Source organism: Lissotriton helveticus, chromosome 10 (genome assembly GCF_964261635.1).
Source record: "Lissotriton helveticus chromosome 10, aLisHel1.1, whole genome shotgun sequence".
NCBI lineage: Eukaryota > Metazoa > Chordata > Amphibia > Caudata > Salamandridae > Lissotriton > Lissotriton helveticus.
The window spans coordinates 201,971,889-201,993,648 of record NC_136071.1 but is presented as its reverse complement, the minus strand read 5'-3'; the positions used below and the strand labels follow the sequence as shown (position 1 = coordinate 201,993,648).

The following is a 21,760-nucleotide window of genomic DNA, read 5'->3' as shown; positions in this document are numbered from 1 at the left end:
GAATGGGAGATACCTTCAAAAGGAACAACCCAGACTTACTCCAGATCGTTCATGGCCGAAAAGCTAAAGCAAGCACTCAATCTATATTATGGGTGAGAGGTCAGTCAATGGGTCCTTGATGCATAGCAAAATATCCTGTTTATTTGGATATAAGATGCTCATTGTAACGTAAATTAGTCTCCAACAGTGACCTGTGATCACCTAGTTTTAACAAAGTATTTGGTGCTGAAACCAGACACATACGCCCATATCCAAAAGGAATGCATCTAATGTCATGTAGTTTGTGCATGGAGAAGGCGTACTCACTACTAAATGGGTGTGCGTCTTGCCAAAGCTCAAGAAATGCACAGCCTTAAGGCATTTCATAAAATCCATGGTGGTCCTGCCAGTGGATGTTAAGAACATGGATAAGTAAGACTGATTAGGAGCGGAGTCTGCAATATCGTTTAAGCCACTCCTACAATATAATTGAGTGTGTACTAACCCGCCTCGCTAAACCTGAACCAAATCGAAACCAGCATCTCAAAGGAGGAGTATTGGGTACAGTGTAGCTGCCATCTTGATCTCTTCTAGAGACTCATCTTCGACTCTGGTTAGCGGTACTCCATGCAGAAATGCTACATAGAAGTTAAAGTGCTCACATATGCTAAGAGGCTGTAGTATTTCACTGGCCCGGCCAGGCCTAACATTCCATGGCTTTCAGTAATCATTAATAGCCAATAAACTACACCATGTTGACGTGATCAGGGGAGCTAAATCTCACATCCATGCCTTCAAATTAGGCTCACAAATGCCCTTGGTCCAGCTTGTAAAAAATCATATTTAAAAAAAAGTTTATGCGCAGCATTGTTGGTTCAATTGGGACTTCCAAAAGGGTGTTAAAATACTACCCAATCAGGGCCCCATACCGTGTAACCGACTACAAGGCAGCATAATGTGACGTGATAGTGAGTCGAGGGACCCTGGGAGTTGAAAATGTTGAGGACCACAGGGTCTAATACAAAAACCCCACAATAATAGCACCCCCTCTAGGCCAGTGGAGAAAACCCTACCTTAAGGAAAATACAGAACAAGTAGGGAAAGGAGAGAAAAAGAGAGGGAAGTTTTGTGAACTAGCCACCATCCGCCACCCTTTGGCCAACCTACAGGATACGCAATACACCCATATCCAGATCAGTGGAACTAGAATTGTGCTCCATACTCCCTCCTGCAAATTGAACAGGGAAACAGCACCCAGCCTCTGTTCAGTTCACATCATTAATCATCATAGCCGTATTTCTAACACAACATCAGTGACAATGGGAGTGAACAACAGACTAAGAAATGCTACATTAGCATTATCAATCGATTTTGCTGAGCAAGTATCCAAGTTGCTATTAGGTATGTGATACCTGTATGCTGCACAGCTTCTCCTCAGCCAAATCAGTCAGCTTATCGCGTCCATTTCTGTCATCTGGTTGATTTCTGAGGTCCCACAGCACCTGGTTGCCTGTCCGCTACTGGATGCCTTCTAGCAACCAGCCCAGTCCACACCAAAGTCTTTGAAGAAATGAGATTTGCCATCCACAATCAAGAAGAATCTGATTGAAAACAGGAACATGTACTCCAGCGGAAAGTGTCTGAAATCTTTCTTGCAGCCATGAACAACCTCTGCTACTGCTGCACTATCAGCCTGAGGCTTTAAACACAGAGATATCAATGGCCCACCTTGTGGAGACATTTATTGCCTGCAGAGCAGAGAACAGAAGCAGATATTGGACAAACTGTGTTAAGGAACCTTTTTTAATTAGGTGAGTCTTATGCCATCCTTTTCCTATTATAATAATACTTTGTTGTACTACTGTTCTGCATATCTTTGAAAGCTCCAGCGCTGGAGAAGAATATTTTAATTAACCTGTTACTACAGTTCTGTAGCATTGGTATCTCCCTCCTCTACTGCAAAGCTCTATTATAATTTATCTTTCTGATGGATACTTCTAACAACCGATTCCTGACCATGTGAATAACCACAGATGCAAGACTGGATCCAGAAACTCAAAAAGAGATGATTCTTTGCGCCTATAGATGGCGCAAAAGTGACCGCGCAATCTTCGTTCCACTCAAGAAGTGATGCTTGGAGCCGCTAGTATATGCCAATTATACATGCTTATGTCAGTTCCTTTCTTGCCACACCTTCACACGTGGATTTGGAGGTCTGCTGCTTTTTCTTCAATCCTTGAAGGATTTTTCTTAAGTTTTTTTCTCTCTTAAATTCTTCCAGTGTGTAAGAGGACATGTCACATCCTAAGACCACAGAGTTTAAACCTTGTAGGACCTGTCAAACAGATGTCTAGGACAGATTCCCATCAGGTGCACTTTTAGTGTTTGGGTTTGGCAAATGACTTCAAGGCCTGCTACGACTACACCCAGATACATCCAAAAGTGATCCAAGAACAGGAAGCAAAGCACTACGTGTCAAAACACCATAAGACTGCACGCAGGCCCTGTTCTTGGACGAAGTTGAGAGTGCGGCACCGCTCCAGCTCCTGAAATTGTTCACGCTGCAAATCTTCTTTGCAGTCAAAGTTGTTGATAAGTTAAGGGGAATAAAAGCACAAGAAGTGCAAGTGGACTTTGCCCCTTCCTGCCGCTCTAGATCTCCAAGAAGGTGTGAGGGAGTCACCGTGTCTGTAGGTCTCACTCCCGTTAACCCGAGGAGTAGATTCCAAGCTTGGTCCGAATGCACCAAGTGTTTCCAGTACAGTCAGCAACATTACAGCAGGTCTAATCCTTTAGAGAGGTGATGCTGTGCATCTTCCACAAACTTCTGGTTCCAACTGGTGTGCCCTAGGGACTAAAGGAACCTCTAGTCTGGTTAATGCTGGGAGATCGGTCCTCAGCGCCGTTTGTGACCCTTGAGCTTGCTTCTGGTTCTTCTCCAGCATCATTTCATACTTCGGTTCCAGTACAAAAAATCTGCGCTGGTTCCTTGGACATCGACATTGATGCCGCCAGTACCGGAAGACGATCTATAACCTATTGCAGTATCTGACTCCAAGCCGAAATATTTAGACCTTGCCTGAGACCATTACAAAATCCTGCTGTGGCATAGCTGATTCGCAATCCCTCTGATTCTGAGGGCACACAATTACCAAACAATCGTGCACATGCACTGCACCAACATTTGGTTCGGACTCTGAACAGAGTTGGCCCTCTGGAAATAAAAGAGAGGAGTTTACCTCACCATATAACAACAAAAATTGGCAAGTAGATCTACAAGATGCAAGTAGGTTGGAACCACATCCAATTGTGGGTTGGTACACTGACTTCTTAACCCAGTAATCAACTCTTCAGAGTTTGGTATTGCACAGGCCACCAGCAGAATGAACCCTAATGCCTTACAAACTATTCCTCCTGATATAGCCAAACATGTGGAAAGGTTTGGCAAGAGACTATTTTCACTGGCTAGGCTTACCTTGAGGTCAATCAATGTCAGCTGCCTGCTAGGACATTACATCCATATGCCCTGTAGCCTTTTAAATAAAGCAGAGACATGGCCTCCTGTTTGCGCATTTTGGCACGAGTCCGGCAATCTTCCTAACAGTTTTGCACTATTCGGTACAATGCTCGGGGCAGAGCTTATCGACAGCGCTAGGTTCTGATGTCCGCACAATAGGAGTTCCAGCCCCTTTGTGGTTAGCTGGCATTGAACCCAACAGGCAAATACCAGGCCATCAGGAGCAGTGTACATCCCAATCTCCCAACTCTCTGGCAATAACCTTGAAACATCATTAGTGCACCCTTAGTGGCACACTGCCATTTGGTGGGAGGCAATGTCAGCCAATTTCTTTAGGAGTGACCAAGGATAACATCCGGCAGGTGGGTCCTTCAAATTATCTAATGAGGCTACTCACTTCCACTCTTTTTCGCCTACACCTACAACGTAGCAGCTTTTGGAGGACCATCTGTTTGTTTCGCATGAGGAGGTGCAGGTTCTTTTAGATAAAGAGCCATAGAGAGGGTACCGGCCTCGGAAGGGAGGACTGAATATTATTCTCGCTACTTCCTTGTGCCAAAGAAAGATGTCTTATTTTAGAATGTCACCCTCTCAATGTTTTCCTGTGAAAGGACAAATTTAAAATGCTCACACAGGCCCAGGTTATATCTGCCCTGGATACTGGAGACCAGATGGTGGTGCTGGACCTGCAGGATTTCACACCCCTGTCCACCAGGCCCACATGTGCTAAAAGGTGAACCATGAACATTTTCCGTTGACCGTGCTCGTTTCTGTTCTCTCTGGTGCCCCTAGGTGTTCACAAATGTGAAGGCGGTGGTCGCTGCCCATCTTCGGAGGTATATAGCCACAATCTTGAACTACATTGATGACTGGCTGTTGAAGGCGGGCTCACAACTGTCAGTCGCAAACCACTTTCAGATGACGGCAAAACCACCTGACATTGTGGGGTTCTTACTCAACTTGCCAAAGTCACACCGGACTCCTTTGTAGAGGCTTACTTCTGTATGAGTCATCCTGGATATGGTGCACCTTTGGCCCTTTTCTCAGGACAAGCAAGTGCAGGAAATTTGGGTTATGATCCCAATGTTTCAACTTCTGACCTTGGTTCCACTAAGGGTGGTTCTGGGGCTTCTTGTCCTACTGACCTCTTGCATACTGTACACCAATCAGCTCAGATGGCATATGAGAGCCCTGCAGTGCGAACAGATGTCTCAGTGGTCCCAGCACCAGGGGAACAGGTCAAATTCCACCCAAGTTTCAGAAGAGACTGCATAAGATCTGCAGTGGTGACTGCCCAACCACAATTGGACCAGCAACAGATCCTTCTCTAACCCCATCCTGAGTGGATGGTGGTGATGGATGCGTCACTACTAGGTAGGTGAGACCATCCTGGAGAGATTGAGATCAGAGTGATCTGGTTTGTGGCGGAGACCCACCTCTACATCAATTAGCTGGAGTTGAGGATGATTTGCTCGCTGTTGAAGGCCTTCCTGCCAACCATCAAAGGAAGGCTTTTGGATGTTTTCATAGGCAATACCACCACCATGGGACATTACCACCACCATGTGGTACTGCCACAAGCATGGTGAAGTGGGATCCTGGCACTTGTGCCAGAAAGCTCTGTCCCTCTGTAACTGGCCCAGTTGTCAGGGCATTTCCCTGATCGTACATCACCTGGCACGATCCTAATATGCTAAGATGGACTAAATAAGCCAACAATGACCAGTGGATCACAAATGGCAGTTACAACCAGAGTTGGAGCAGGGCATCATCCAGCAAAGGGTAGAACCCGGTCTCTTCACCATGGTCAAGAATGCTCAATGTCAACACTTTTGTGCACTAGAGTTCATAAGAAGGCCCCCTCTCAGACATGCATTCTACATAGAGTGGAGCATGGGACTCCTGTATGCCTTGCCACATCAACCTCTCCTTACCCGATCAGTGGAGGTTCTTGTGAGTAGCATAGAATTCCACCTTAGGGGTACCCCACTCTGCACAGAGTACATGTACAACCTCCGGGAGGAAATACCACTTGTGATCCTGAAGCCACCATCAGCTGAGGCTGTTGGTTCTCATGTTAAGCGAGTGAGCTAGGTGGCTGAAAGCCACTCACATCTCTTGCTGGTGCATCCATGACCAGAGTCTGAGCGCTTCTGGAGACATAAGATGAAACCCATACCTCCCTGTTTGTTGACGTCCCAAATGACAATCGTATTGTTGGTTAAGATCTGGACATATTGACAGTGAAGGGATGTGAGAAGGGCCTTGAGCACTAGCGGATGAGCCCGTAGCTCTAGCAGATTACGCTTTTCACTCGGCTCCTCTGGAGACCCAAGACCTCGGATCTCCAGAATCCATATGGGGAGGCGTCCATCACAATCGCAGACAAGGGGCGAGGGGGCGGGAGGGGGGTTCTCTTCTATTCCCCACCAGGATCACCACTGCAGTGTCCTTAAGGGTCACAATGGAATCTGATCAATCTCTTTTGTGCTAGAATTACTGTCTTTAGAGAGTCCTCAGGTGGCAGTGTGCATAAGTGACCAACAGAATGCAGGAGGCTAACCGATTGAGCAGAAGCAGAACCGTCAAGACTGGAATCAGAGCACTTAGTTGAAACATCACAATTGTTCCCAAGTTCCTGAATATTCAGAGTACTGTGGCATTCAGTACTGCCCCTTTGAACAGGAGGCTGGGAGGTGGGGGGGGGAAGGAGGGGGTGGGCGTTCTCGGGCGAGACTTGGGTAGACTGATAGAAAACCCTAAGTCTAACAATAACCATGCTGTCCTATGCAAGTGATGTGATACCATTTGCTGACAACCGGTTTTCAGTAGCCCGTCATTGAGGTAAAGGAACACAGCAACTTCCGGCCTCCGGAAATGAGCTACCACCACCACCTTGGTGAAGACTTACTGGGCCTGAATGTAATACTGCAAACTGGTAAAGAGTGGATTCAACCATGAATCACAGGTACTTCTTGTACGACCACAGGATTGTGATGTGCAAGTAGGCAAGCTGAAAGTCTGAAGATAACATCCAGTCTTGCGCATTCAGCGCCAGAATGACATGAGCTACAGACAACTTCTTGAATTTCTCCTTGCCTAAGAAGAGTTCCATGAGCCTGAAGTCTAGGATTAGATTAAGACCACCATCCTTCTTGGGGATTATGAATGACATGAGTAGCACCCCAGTGCTTTTTTCTTCTCTGGCACCACATACTGCTTCCTTATACAGCTGGGATGCCACTTCCTGTTGTAAGATGTCCTTCTGATTGAAGGGTACGTTGGAAAGGTATTCTTGAGTCCTGGAATCGTAGGGTATACCCATTTTATACAAATAGTAAGTCTGAATGAATGGCCTTCCAGGCTTGTAGAAAAGAATTGCATCAAAGACATGGCAGGGTAAATTCTGTGCATGACCATATCAGATAGCACAGAACATTAAGATTCAAATGGTGTTCAAAGGATATCAAGCGCCCACCCTATACTTCCAAGCAGAAGACAAACTGCCCTCATTACATTATCTAGAGAGCCAATGTCCAAATTACAAGTGTCCACAAAAGTTGATGTCGTTGTAAACTCCACTTTAATTTCAATCTACATATGTGTAGAATAAATCCAACATGAAAATGGAACCAACACATGTTTCGTCTGTGGTAGGTACACCATTGACTTCATCAGGGCTACAAAATAAATAATAATCAACCTTCGTTATTTACTTTGTGGTTTTACCCCATTTTGATTATCACCACGGACACCTTTCTGAGAAGAGCAAGATGCGGTGGATGCTTCTTCAGAGGTGGATGAGCAGGGTGGAAATTGACAAATTCTAGGGTGTGACCGAATTTGATAATGTCCAATACCCACTTGTCTGTGGTATTTTCTTCCAATTTTTGAGATGTCGGGATACATTAGGAATTTTGTAGACTATTTGTGGCAGATCTGGTGCAGGTCTTGAAAGATTGTCACTGTTTTCTAGCAGAGTCTCTGCATTGAGGTTGGCGTCTTCTGCTCTGTTGTCTATATGCGGCGGCTGGGGGATTTCTATTGGAATGCTGCTGCTTTTGGTATCCATATCGTCCTTGATTGCCCTGATGTTGGTATTTCTGATATCCTCCACAAAATGAATATGAACCTCTGCCTCTCGCTCCCTGAAAAGGCATTTTTCTGTATTGTAAAGTACCCAGTGCCCTGGTGGTATCAGTATCTTTTTTGATTTCTTGTAACGCAACGTCTATGTGTTTCCCAAATAATAAGTCCCCATCAAATGGCATGTCCAAAATCTTTGTCTGGACCTCCGGGCGAAAGTTGGTGAATTTCAACCAACCCTGACGTCTAAGGGTTACTGCTCCGGCAAGAGGGCGAAAACCCAACAAAGCCATATCCATAGAGATATTAATAATCTCTGATGCAGCCCTTTCGCCTTCCAGAAGTATTTTCCTTGCATCCTGTTTCTTATCCTCAGGAAGATATTCGAGATAAGGGGAAATGTCAGACCATAATTGGCGGTCATATCTGCCTAAAATCGCCAAAGAATTTGTGGCACGAACTGAGGCACCCGCCATGGTGGTAAAGCGCTTACCGATGTTATCCAGGCATCTCCCATCCTTATCTGGTGGCGCTGTTATCGGAGTAGATGGATTACAAGATTTTCGTTGGGCAGCCTGTGAGATGACAGAGTCTGGTCTTGGGTGCCCAGACAGGCAAGCAGTAGCATCATCAGGTGCTCTATATTGTTTATCGATTCTAGGGAGAATCGCAGGTATTGAAAATGGGGTTTTCATTATCTTCGTTCCTTCTTTCCAAATATGATCTATTATCGGGATTGAGCGAACAGATTTTCTGCTTTGATCTTTAAAATCATAAAGAAAACAAACACTCTGTTTTCTGTACTGATACAGGAAGATGAAATCTAGTTGCTGCCCTTTCCATGATAGCGTGAAAACCCCCTATATCCTCAGGAGGGGAATCAACTGCATGAGGGACTGGTGAGGATGGTGTTGGAATTAAGTACTCATCCCATTCATCCCCCGTTGTGGGTGAGTTTGGTATCTCTCCCTCTTCAGCCACAGTGTCACCATCATTATCCTGAAGGAAATGAGTAGGAAAAACCACCTGAGGCACCGAGACAGGGACAGGAGGACTGTAGGTGCAGGAGGTTGATCTGGAACCGGTACTGGTGGGAAGCGTGCATTATAATCCCTCAACATTGCAGTGAGATCTTGCATCAAAGCCGCAGGCATTTGAACCATAGGTTCTTGATGAAAAGATTCCTGAGGACCTCTTAGACATTCACAGGGCTCATAATATTCCTCATCATCTTCGTCCTCCTGATATTTAATTCGGAGCCGAGAAGGATCATGTGCTGGGCCAAAAGGTCCTTCATCATCTGACTCTTCCAGATAGTGGCTAGGAGGTAAAGGTGAGATATGGGAAACATCCTGATAAAATTGTCTTGAAGATGACAATTTTGAAGTTGACACTGGCGTAATTTGCAAAGATGTAGGTATTTTCTGCTTCAGCATCGACGAAATGTACATGGACGGCGAGGCGAGTCCGTATCTGTAGAAATTGCCATTATAGAAGAGACCGTTGATGTTGAAATCATTGAGGTAGTCGACGGAAAAACCATCGTCAACGATGTCGTCGTCGTTTCCGTCAACGGTGGGCTCGTCGACGAGAGTAGTATCGCCGTCGACGACGACGTGGGCGTCGACGTGATTGGCATCGTCGACGGCGATGAAATAATCATCGACGGTGCCGTTGACGGAGTCTTCGTCGTCGATGGGACTTTCTTCGTCGAGGAATCACCCACCTTCTGAGGGGATTTCATCGTCGACGGAGCACTTTTCGACGTCGACGGAGGCTCAGAAAGGGATTTCTGCTGCTTTGAGGCAGTTTTCAGAGAAATCTTCACATTTTCTCCCATTTGTACCTCTGAAGAGAATGAAGGCTTCTCTTTTTTAGAGAAAGAGTGACCAATCTCTGAGTGAGATTTCTTCTGGGTCTTACTCTGTCGCTCAAGGGGATCTCCAGATCAATCCCTCTTCGAGGCCTGAGGGGTGGACGCCTGAGGACTTACGCTGCCGTCATCTCCAGAAACCACCTTCGTTGTAGCCTTCAGATTTTCCAGCCAAACCAAAAGTCTTCCTTCTCTGTCCTCCAAGGTCTTGGCAGGGAAGGTTCTACAGATCCTGCAATCCTTGACCTTGTGAGCTTGATAAAGGCAGTATATACATTCTTTATGTGGATTCTTAAAATGTAATCTTTTCTTCCCACATGAAGAACAAGGCAAGAACAAGCTTTTCTTTGAAGAGTCAGACATATTTCCTCACAAAAGTAGCTAAAGTAAGGAAAAAACTGAGCAGAGCTCAGGGAGACTCCCTGTCACACGAGGTGCAGTAGAAAATCTGAGGGTTTGCCTCTTTGATTGGCTGTATTCCAAGTTTGGTTCTTATGACTAAGATAGGCTAATGTAGTGACTTGGCTGTCCATAGTGGCCTATTGTATAATGTTATTATGACTATAACTTACATGTTTTGTTATACCGCGGGACTCCCACCTCGTCGGTGGGGATGATTCTAAGTATGTGAATCTATGAAAGATACCCCAATACTGGATAACTGCTTCTGGAACATGGGCTACCAAAGATGAGGATGCTAGGAAGGGATTGATACTAGCATATGTTTTATGTGAGCAGACTGAAATGTGTAATCCCTAGAGGAGGGGTGGAGTTGACGCCAAACATCATCCAGCCCACGATCCGCAAACCATCGTAACCTTGAAGTGGGGAAGGCACCTATGTGGCCGGAGTGATCTAGGTTGGGGTCCATCACTAGGCTCAGTCTCCCTCTATCAGAATAGCAGCATCAGGAGTGTTAAGGGCAGATGTTAGGGAATTAGGTTCTTGGCGGTTGTTTGGGGCACAGATGTTCGCTTAGGTAAAGCCAATTTAATTCGGACTGCGAGCAGACGTCCTTTAATCTCTGTAACAGTAGATAATACCTCACCTCGAAACCTCAGAGAAAAAAAAATGGCTTTGCAATTCTTCTTGGAGGGGCCAGAGGACCAGAGCGGACACATGAACCAACATGACTGCATTCTGGGGGTACCTTTAGCTAGAAAGTGAGTCTCCTGAAGAAGACATATGTCGCAGCCAGACTGGTCTAAGAGCGAGAGCAAAGCAGCCCACTTGACAGGATTGTTTATGTCCCGGACATTAAAGCTAAAAACCTGGAGATCTTGGAATAGAAGTTAAAAAGAGGAAAAGCTGTGTGGCTGTCCAGGCCCCTAAAAGTGGCAGCAAGTCTAAAAGGCAGCTTTTTCACAGGCCCACCAACATATTGGGGTTTACTATTCAGGTGAACCTGAGAGATGGCTCCAGAATAGGGACACACCAGTGGTCCAAAAGTTCATGTTAGCAGTTGAAGAGAGTCGATGACCCCTAGAGGGTGGAGCTAGGTGAGAGAAGAGAGCTCTGTGTCAACCCCTGGGACCCGGAGGTGTCAGGCCAGATTGTGGGGGTGTTAGTAGCCTCTCGGGTTCAGCTCCAGATGGGCCGCCAATAGGCAAGGCAAACAACATTTGCCTTACTCTCAGATGCTGAGGGTGAAAAGAATCACATCAAACCCTATACAAACCAATTATCGTCTTCAAGAGATGGGCAAAAGGTTTAAAGATAGGGGTTACCCGGATAATATAATTGACCAAGCCAAAATAAGAGCATCACAGATCCCTCGAGAACAACTTTTAAAAAGATCTCAAAAATCTGAAGAACCCAGGATGGTTCTGGTTTCTAAATTTTCCACGAAGAGTGCAGCCTACAAAGGAATCATTCTAAAACATTGGCAAATTTTGAGTTTGGAACCCGACTTTGGCTTAGCATTTAAAAATCCTCCTATTTTTGCACACACTCGTAGTGCCAACATCAAAGAGATACTATCCAAGAAGACGATTCAACTAGGACAAGCTAAAGGTACACAACCATGTATGAATTGCAGCAATTGCAATAATGTCATACGCGGAAACATTGTCACCCATCCCATGAAAGGATTTGATATAAAATTGCAAGTGAATGCTACATGTGACACTTCAAATGTAATTTATCTCATCAAATGTCCATGCGGTAAAACCTATATTGGAAAGACTGAAAGGAAAATTAAAATCCGTATCAGTGAACATAAGTCCAATATTCGAACCAAGAATGTGAAGTCTAACATAGCAGTCCGTTTCAATGAGGCACGCCATAACATTTCTCAATTGAAGTTCATGATTCTTGAGACTGTCATTAGACGGGAAGGCGTGGAAAACAACAAACTACTCCTGCAACGTGAAATATCATGGATATTCAAAATGCAAACAATGAAACCTTCTGGGCTTAATGATCGTCTTGAATTTTCAAGCTTTATTTAAATGTACTCTTTCGAGTACACTAGCCTTCTGCTAATTGTTCCATAGTGCTGTTACTGTATAATCGTTTGTTGTACAACAATGTTTTGTATACTGTATTGATTTATTTCATACTTCATTTGTTCACCATTGCATGCGTTCTGATAAATTAGATTCCGTATACGTCACTTCTTTTGCACTTTTCATTCACCATTCCAATATGGCCGTTTAGTTTCTAATACACATCGTCCTTTTACTGTGTTTAGTCACGTCCGCGAGATTTCACCCGATAATCTTTCATGTACTCCGGTGCGTAGAGGCCATTTGCTATGTAACTTCGAACAGCGATACCCGTCTGACAGAGAATTACAACAACTTTTAAAGGTCGGTATATTGATGCCGCCATTTGGAGGTTGTTTTTAGATCTGGTGCACACCCGAAACTTTAGCGTTATTAACTTAATTCACCCATTTCGTCTGTAGCATGGTCGGATTCGTGTTCTGACATCAACTCATGTAAGTGCTCTTACCCTTCATGCTTGCGCCTCGACCCCCATGTCTAATACGCACGTTTGCTTTGATGTAGCACATTTCTATCGCTCTTGTTCATTTTAACCGCAGTTCGAATGCATGTTATACCTTCACGCCCGATTTGAGCACTTTTCAGTTTGTTTCATATTCCACAACCTGGGTGTCTTTGACTCTCCTCTTTGAGTGATTTGGAGTTTTGGTTACTATCCACTCAGTTAATGATTGCAGTTTAAGTTGGTCTCTTGGCATTTTATTTAAGGCTATATTTTGTATTGTAGAGCTCCCGGATGAAGGGCTCCCTAGCCCGAAATGCATTGGAGCATTATTGTTACAGTTCCACAAGTGAAATTTAACTTCATGGAATTTATATGAATTAAAATATGACAACATGATGAACCTAATGGAATGAATTGAAAATATAATCTATAAATGGATTGTTCATAAACATTTGGAGTCTTGGTTTTTCAAGAACCTAAGGTGTGCCCTACCTCAGGGATGCATCCATTGATCAGTGGGTGCACTTATTTTGTGTATTAACATTGACGTGTTAGGACGGACACGCCACCTGAAGGAGCACCCACCTTTATACATTTGGAACACTTGAGATATTAATTGTGATAAACTTTAGGCTGTGCGCCCCCGACTTTCTTATTTGACATCAAAGATGCCACAGTGGAGTGTGTTGGTGTCGAACGACGGTGTCATAGCGGTATCACCATTGAGTGTGCTGTGGAAGGTTGACAATGGGCAGGTGTCATGGCTTGTTCCATTTCTGGCGTCTTAACCATTGAAGGAACTGACATCAGAGGAGGCGGTACCATAGAAGTAGTGATCGGCAACTAAGCTCTAAGTGAAAATGTTGTAGGAAGCACAGACCCTCTTGACGACTAACACTTGAGTGCTGATGGCATGAATGTTCGATTGGTGCTCTTGAGAAGGGCGGTAGGTGCCTCAAGTGATGGTGGGGAGGTTTTCGGAGTTTTCTCTACCTGGATCAACCACTATGGGAGTTCTTTTTTACAAGAGAAACCTAGTGCAGTCACAGGAGCTCCCTCTCATTTCATATACTTCTTCCTTTTTTCATCTCAAGTATATCCCTTCTCTAGCTTTAAGAGTCCTTTTTCTCATTTTCTGACAAAAAGGAAAGTCCTTGACACAGTGGGAAAGGCAGGTAAGCTGGCGTATTTATTACCTGGTCCCTACAAACAGGCGTGACTATTCTAGGTTTGTGATTATCAGTGGGAATCCTATGAAGGTGAACCTATGATGTCAAATTTGCCTGTTAGTTTGTGCTGCTTTTGAGCTGTGATGGTGAACGGAATCATATTGTGGTCACTCAAGGCAAGTGGGAAAGGTGTCTGTGTATCTATTGTCTCTCCGCCAATGAAGACTGCAGTGAGTGTGTACTTTGCATAGTCTGAATGTCAGGAGACTACCTGGATTAGCAGTGATGTTTTCAGTTCACAGATTAGGTCTTTGGATCAAACAGATTGAAGTGTCTAAAAAGAACTGCCTAGTGAGTCACTGAATGCTCTTGAAAAGGCAGTGTTGTGTGGATGTGACCCGTAGACAGGGAGAAAGAATAGCAAGGTAAGAAACTAACTGATGACAAATTATTCACACTTGGTGCAGAGAAGGTTGTGAAAAACAATAGTTCTACAGTTTCATTGTATATTAGGGCTGCTCCTCTTGCTCTTATGATGGTACAGTCCCTCAGAATAATCTTGTATCCATGTGGTATTATTGCATGCATTCATGGAGCAGTGTCATCTACAAGCCAGATTTCTGTAATTAAGAAACAGTCTAGTTCAATTAGCACATTTTGTTTAGTCTACCAAGAGAGACCTGGCATAAAACTGTGTTATAACTGGTGTACAAACCCATCTCACATTATGGATGCATTCTCTTTATTTATAAATTCTTGCAAAGGCATGTAAACTGACACAATAATTACATTTATTATTTCAATGCACTAACGTTAATTTTTTGCATGGTAATGCTTTGTGCAACTTGAATTTAGATCTGTCAGAGCTGGCACTAGACAACATAGCCATTACATTTTTTTATCAAGTATTTTTGTTCTTTTCTCTATGATTACTAACTAGAACAAGCAAATTCCTCATATGGGAAAGTACATAATTTTAATAGAAACATCTTGGGCATCAGATGCAATCCCAACACATTGATCAACTTGTTACTAGTTCTAGAAAAAAACAAAAAATTAATTGGTTTAAAAAATAAAAATGAAACCAACATCATGCAGTTCCACAGGTAGCAAATAAAAGCAATGTACCAAGGTAAATACTAAGCTTACTGTAAAATCATTAAATATTATACCTCCAGTGATAAGGTTCCTCGCACAGCTACAAGGATGGCTTCTGTCTTGTGATCCAAAGCAACAAAAAAAGGAATTTCATAAATCTGAAAAAAAAGATTACAGTTCCAGGTAAATAAAACCACAAATCAGCAGAGCATATTTATAAACAAAGGCACTAAGTACAGTTCACAAGGAGAAAAAGCACTGCAGGCTACATCAAATCCAGCACCTTACAATTTATTTACTCATATTTAATGCAGAGAATATACTAGAAAATAGTTTCCCTGCAACCAGGCTCACATGCACCTGCACAGACCTCTGAAATACCAATCGATTTATTTAAAGGGAGGTGGCAACCGAATGGCCCAGAATCAAGAGGTTTGTGGCGGCCAGTAAAGAACTTTAAGAAACACCACTGGCTTAAAATGTATCACTTGTGACTAAAAAGTAAATGTTTTAATGCAAAATCTATAAAAAAAAGGCCCCTTTGGGAACATATATGTAATCTTTTGCTTGTACTAGGGTGCAGTGTGAAACCATCGACTGACATTCCCGCAAAGAGTCATTTGTTCAAGAATTATAACAACAAAATAACATATGGTACAATGTTCACTTAACAACAGTAGTACTTTTAATTAAATCTAGTAAGTAATAAAAGTCAAAGCATATAGACATAATTGGGTGTTATAACATTTACTGTGGAGTGCTCAAATGCCACACTCATGTGAAGGTACCAAAGGGGACATGTAGTAATAACAATTTATTTTGGCTGTATTAACAATAGTCACTCTGATACCATGGCTAAATCATACGTCATGTTTCTGAGCTGTTCCTAGATAGTAAACAGATCAACCCTCGATTAGCTGGCACTGTTTTGACCCTACTTAAGCGATTTACTGCTGTCTTTATCATGATCAAAGACAGTCGGTTGCAGGGCGTGGCCGAGCCGGCGACCAAGATGGCCACACGGCATTGAAGCTCAATGAACACGGCCCAAAACACATGACTATGGAGAGCAAACCAGCTCCCGTACATCAGTACAGGACTTAATGTGAACAGCGGTAGCACAGTGGAGCTGTGACAGGGGAGTTGCAGCCGGCCCGATAATCATTTTGATGTTTATAGGATGGCTTGTGCAGTAGCCTGATGACGCCCTCGGAAGCCCAGCGAGCACAGGGCCCGCGGGCGACCCTGAGGGTGGGGCCATGGCGCGCCGGCCACCCGGACTGATACCTGCTGGGGCTCTAGGTCGGATCGAGGAGAGCTGCCTCTCGGGGACTGCGTCCTGGAGTCCTGTTGGGTTAGCCAGCTGTGACATGGAGTGCCTTCCTAGGTGCAGCCTGCCCAGGTACTGTCCATCACCGCTGCCGGTTTGGGCCTCGCCGTCTTTCGCTGCACTGAGTGGAGGCCCCAGAGGCCTCACTGGTGTCTGCCTGGGCCTCGTCAGTGGGGGGCTGCCGGTGCAGGTGGTGAGACACCTGTCACTGCTGCTATTTCTGTGCCTGGTGCGGACGTGATGTCCACTGTGCCTCGCTTCGGCTGCATGGGGTGGGACGTGGAATGGCTGCTGGCCCCCACGTGGGGGTGGCTGTTGATGAAACACCGTGGATTGCCCCCTCTTACCTGCTACTGGATTTGTCTGAGTAACTACTGCTCCAAACCCGAGGCAAATCTAATTGAACCGCTAACTGAGAGAAATAGAGACTGAGGATTGAGGGTCTGACACACAGCTTGATGCTTGGGCCCTGATATTGAGCAACTACAACTGGCTCACTTAGTGCCTGGTTAATATGCACATCCAGTGGGGCCTGATCAATGCAATACACTCGCTGACACATCGCTTGCAGGTTCCAGGCGGCCAATACCTGTGAGGTCTACCTACCATTGGCGCTGTGTCCTGCTGCCAATATTTGCTGTGCCCTGCGGCTGTCCCCGACCCCCAAACAGAAGCAACTTACCTTTGAGCTAAACAGGAATCCGCACCGCCAGCGCTCGCCCTCGGGGTCTACTAGTATCTCGGACTCTGCAATGGCGGATTAGCCCAAGGATGGTACGGCAGCCATCATGGATGAGCTGAGTGCCGGCTTCAAGTCAATAGACTCAAGGTTTCACACACTCACACAGCGCTTCTACTCTATGTCTGAGCATCTGGATCGTCATGGCGTGAGACTGCATGGTGCTGAGCAAAGATTCTCGGACATTGAAGATGGTAACGCGGCCACTGCATGGCACCTTGAGTGAATGGAACGCCGCCTCAAGATAGTCGCAGCTAAGAACGAGGATCTATAGGTACGATCCCGCCGGAATAATAGTCACATAGCTGAAATTCCTGAATCCATTTATACCGGACGGATGAACACTTTCGTGGAACAGCTGCATCAGGAGCTCTTCCAAAGAGAATCTTTCTCAGCAGCATTTATAGTTAAAAGAGCCCACCAGACACTTGCGCCTCGTCCGGTACCAGGAGCCCTACCCCGGCAAATCATTGCTATGCTCCTGAACTTCAGAGACCGAGATGCTGCACTGCGTCTGGCCGGTGAGAAGGGGGCCCTACATCATCAGGGATCTACACTATCATTATACCCGGACTACACTCTGCTGGTCCAGGAGGCCTGCTGCATAGTCCCGGATGTCAAACTGTCTCTACAAAAACTGAGACTGAAGTACTGGATGCTCTAGCCTGCACGACACAGGTAGAATTGGAAGACCATCACTATATTTTCAATACTCCAGCGGATGCTGAGAAATTCTGCAAGTGGTGCTCCCTCGGCAGGTCCTCAGCCGGCACAGATCCTGGCACATCTTCTCCCCGGGGATCGAATTCCACGTCACCAGAGACTCATATCTTGTAAGGGTCCCCAAGGTGTCCGCCGTTATGCGCTGATTATTGCCTATTCGTGCATTGACTGTTTCAGCACCACCTCGCTGAACTGGGTTGACGAATTTGTATTACCTCTCCTGTATGCTAATATCCATTAGTGTGTTTACTAGTTTGCTCTCATGTTTATTACCATTATGCAATTCTTAATAATTGGGTCTGCTCTTATGGGCGTTGTCACCCCCAACCCGCCATGGTGTACACCGCTATGTTTATAGCTAATGTTTTCTTTTTGTTTTTTTGGCATCTCAAGCCTCTGTTTACGCTGGGGTGGGTGGAGGGTACTATGGATAGTTTTGTGGGTTTGCTTTTAAACAAGGCCTTTCTAATGCTAAGGTACGTTTCAGAATAACCCCTACACATACACTGACATTTTACATCCAAAGGTCAGCCCTACGCATTCACAGACAGGCAGAGACAAGTTTCTAGTGTTTTCTTGCATGTCATGGAATGTCAGAGGTGTAAACAATCCCTGCAAAGGGAGGCAGGTCTTGGCCTACCTGCTCTGGCATGGTGTCCAGGTGGTATTCCTACAAGAGACACCTGGCCCCCGGTGCAGATTGCAGGTATGCCACTGTATGTGGTGCACACAGATTCTTTTCCCCCTATATTTCCTATTCACGGGGGTTTGCACCCTCATTCATAGCACTGTCCCCTTCCACATGGACAGACTTTCACAGACCGAGCTGGCCACTATCTGTTGGTGATAGGCATACTGGCGGGCCTCATAATTTTGTTGTTCAATGTATATGCTCCAAAAAGAGATTCCCCTGAATCCTTCACGGACTTGTCGTCTCATATGAGCCAATTCCAAGCAGATTATATTTTCATGGGTGGAGATCTCAATCTTACTCGCCAACCAGAGCTTGGCTCCACCGGGTCCACTACTATCTCAAAACTACATTCCGCATGGGCCCTGGCAAAACTCCTGGGGGCTTTCTATCTGGCAGATAAATGGCACCACAAGTATCCACAACAAAGAGACTACACCTTTTATTCTGCACCACACAATGTATGGACATGCAATCATCACTGGTATATGTCCCCGAACGCACTCTATTGTTCATTCTCCTCTTACACTGTCGGATCATGCGGCCGTTTACACCACCCCACATACCGGTCTATGTCCCTGCAATTCAAAAGTGGCACTTACCACCACCGAGTTGTATAATGCAGTATTTCGTTCTGTGGTCCGGGATGCCATTGAGGTTTACATATGTGGGATATGCAACTCCAAACACGCAGGGTGCTTCGTAGTATCCTTGCTGGAGTAAAAGACAAGCTCTGGCTTCTAGACTGTGCCAGTAGGGTTGCAACCCCGGACTCCCAGATGTACGATAGGTCACCATTGTTACACGACTTTCACGACCTAGTTCAGTGTATTTGGGAGAATACTCTCGGGCGGTCACTACGGCAAGGGCGAGCACCCCGGCCGTACTTTGGCGTAATGGCTGTGGCCCCCCCACTGGCTACTTACATACACATCTGTGCCGTGCCGATGGCACAGAAATGGCTGATGCCACCGACTATTACAAGTCGCTTTACACAGCCCACCCTGGTGCTGACAAGGACACACTAGCTGAATATCTGTCTGAAATTGCCCTGGTGTGGCTCGAGACAGGCCAGCGCCAATTTCTATCCTCCCCAATCACGTGCAAAGAGATCTCCAAGGCTATTGAGGATTTTTATTTTTTACTTTTTTATTGATTTTCAAGATTGATACAGTAGAAAACAAAGGAGCAATCATCAACAAAAAAGAAACAGTGGTGTGTGAGAAGCCATTTGTACAATCCAAACATTAGACAGAGCATTGTTCTATAAAAATAATAGGACATTGGGCACAGCGGTGCACAACACAGTATGTACAGATGGCAGTTGCCAACTAAAAGACAAACAAACATGAAGATTCTCAATTTGACAGTAGTATACGATGATCATCCACGATATCCGCAGGTGTTACACTCAATTCAAGCTCATCCAATTTTCAATGTACGCATATAAAGAGGTTATAGTAATAGGTAGATTACACAGGGTCAACATTAGCTCCGGCGGCCATGGCAGCATCAGGACTAGTAGAGCTAGCACAAGCCCAGTCAATAAAGGGTTCCCATATTTCCCTGGGTCTGGAGCTGGGTGGCATTAATTCCCAGTACGTAGCAGGCTGAGTCTGGCCATACGTAACTTCCCTCACCCAGGTCTTTGACTGTGGGTTTCCTCTTTTTCCCCCCATCACAAGGCTATCTGCCGTTTGGCAAATAACAATAACAGCGCGTGTAATTTGCGTTTCTTAACATGTGTGTCTCCAACATATCCCAACAATCCGAGCAATGGGGACGGGGACAACGCTAGACCTAGAATTTGGTTTATTGATTAAAACATTTTGAACCAATACTCCGTGATGACCGGACATTTCCATGCCATATGGAGGAAGGAGGCAGCAGACGCTCCACATCGCCAGCAACAGTCATCATCTCTGAGTCCCATTTTATACGGCGTTCTATAGTAGCGATGAATACATTTCAAATTAATTAGGCGAAGTTTATAATTAGGAGATAATTCCGCCATCTGGGCATAGCAATATGACCACTGGTCATCAGTCAGAGGAGGAACTAGCTCAATGTCCCATTTAAGGCGAGCACTAGAGGCAGTCACAGGTGCATCCCTCTGCATATGAGTGTAGAGCCTGGTAATAAGCTTGCGCGGCGATGGCGTAATCACCAAATTTTCTAGAGCAGCCAGTGGGGTAGGTTGGGAGGGGAAATCAGCATGTAACTCTCGCAGGAGTTTATGATATAAAAACGACTCTCCGAAAGATATACTCTGGCCTTCCTCCGTGCTAGGAGGGTCCCTGAATATTCCCCCCGGATAAAGATCAGCAAAGGTATGAAGCGACATTGCCTGCACTACCCTGGTGTTGATTTCATCTTTAACATTGGGAAGCATGGGATTCTGCGCCAGGGGGATTGAGAGTGCGTATAAGACCTGTGCGCCTGCTCTTCCAGGTAACCCATCCCTGGCCATCTGAGAGTCTCAGGAGTGTCTATGCAGTCTGTGGGACGTTTATATTTCTGATACACTGCCACCTTAAGCGGAACAGGTGCACCCGCATCTTTTTCGACAGCTACATGAGGCTGAAATGGCGTCTGATGTACCCAATATTGCAAGAATTGCGCCTGCGCACAAAGAGCATACAGCTTCATGTCCTGGGCACCCAAACCCTGCCTGCCTGGTCGACAAGGACAACAGCTCCCAAGACACCCTGGCTTGGCCTCCGGCCCATATCAAGGATACCAGTAGAGACCACAGTATCTTGAAAAAGGATTGGGTAAGTATAAGTGGAAGAGTCATGAATAGATACAAAAATGTGGGTAGTACAATCATCTTTGCCAATGCAATTTTCCCTGCAATTGAAAGTGGAAATTTGGCCCATAGAGGCACCTTTTCCTCCAGCCAGGCAATGGCTTTACCATCATTTAAATTCCACAACTCTTGTAGATTCCTACTTATCCAGATACCTAAGAATTTCACAGCATCATTTTCCCACCTCAACGGGAACTCCAAGGTTACAGCCTTGGTATTATCAGTGAGAGGAAATACCACAGATTTAGACCAGTTTATGGTTACACCCGAGAGGCCGCCAAATTTGATGAATTCTCTCAACACTACATCCAGATTGTGCTCAGATTTCAAAATATACAAAGTGACATCGTCGGCATATAGCGATATCAAAAGACTTCTAGCTCCGAATCCTATACCTTTGTCCATGTGATGCTGCTCGATACGAGTGCTAATGGCTCCATCGCGATGGCAAATAATAAAGGGGACAGCGAGCATCCCTGCCTAGTACCTCGCGTTATATGGAATGTGGCGGAGACCATATCGTTCACCCGCACCCTGGCCAGCGGTTCAGTGTAGAGCAGTTTTATCCATTTAAGGAAAAGGGGGCCAAATCCCATACTTTCCAAAATTCTGAATAAGTATGGCCATTCGAGCAAGTCGAATGCCTTTGTGGCATCTAAGAAAACCGCCGCTGCCTGTACATCAGGGTGTAGGTAATGTAGAGCTGAGAACACCATCCTAAGGTTATGGGAGGTGGATCTCCCGGGTATAAAACCCGATTGATCCGGTAACGCTATCATTGGAAGTAGAGGTTG

At 45.3% G+C, this 21,760-nt stretch overlaps 1 protein-coding gene and 1 long non-coding RNA gene across 5 annotated transcripts in view; one reads left to right on the top strand and one right to left on the bottom strand.

Moving 5' to 3' along the window:
* The window catches only part of DAGLB (diacylglycerol lipase beta), a 254,600-nt gene that overhangs the window by 130,415 nt on the left and 102,425 nt on the right, over nt 1-21,760 (bottom strand). For both annotated transcript variants that reach the window (XM_078665138.1, XM_078665137.1), the window contains exon 8: nt 14,749-14,832. In XM_078665138.1, coding sequence (XP_078521264.1) covers nt 14,749-14,832 — 84 coding nt within the window. The remainder of the gene's footprint in view (nt 1-14,748; nt 14,833-21,760) is intronic.
* Nucleotides 1-21,760, top strand: part of LOC144786152 (uncharacterized) — a 166,638-nt gene that overhangs the window by 136,062 nt on the left and 8,816 nt on the right. The gene's annotated exons all lie outside the window — the stretch shown is intronic.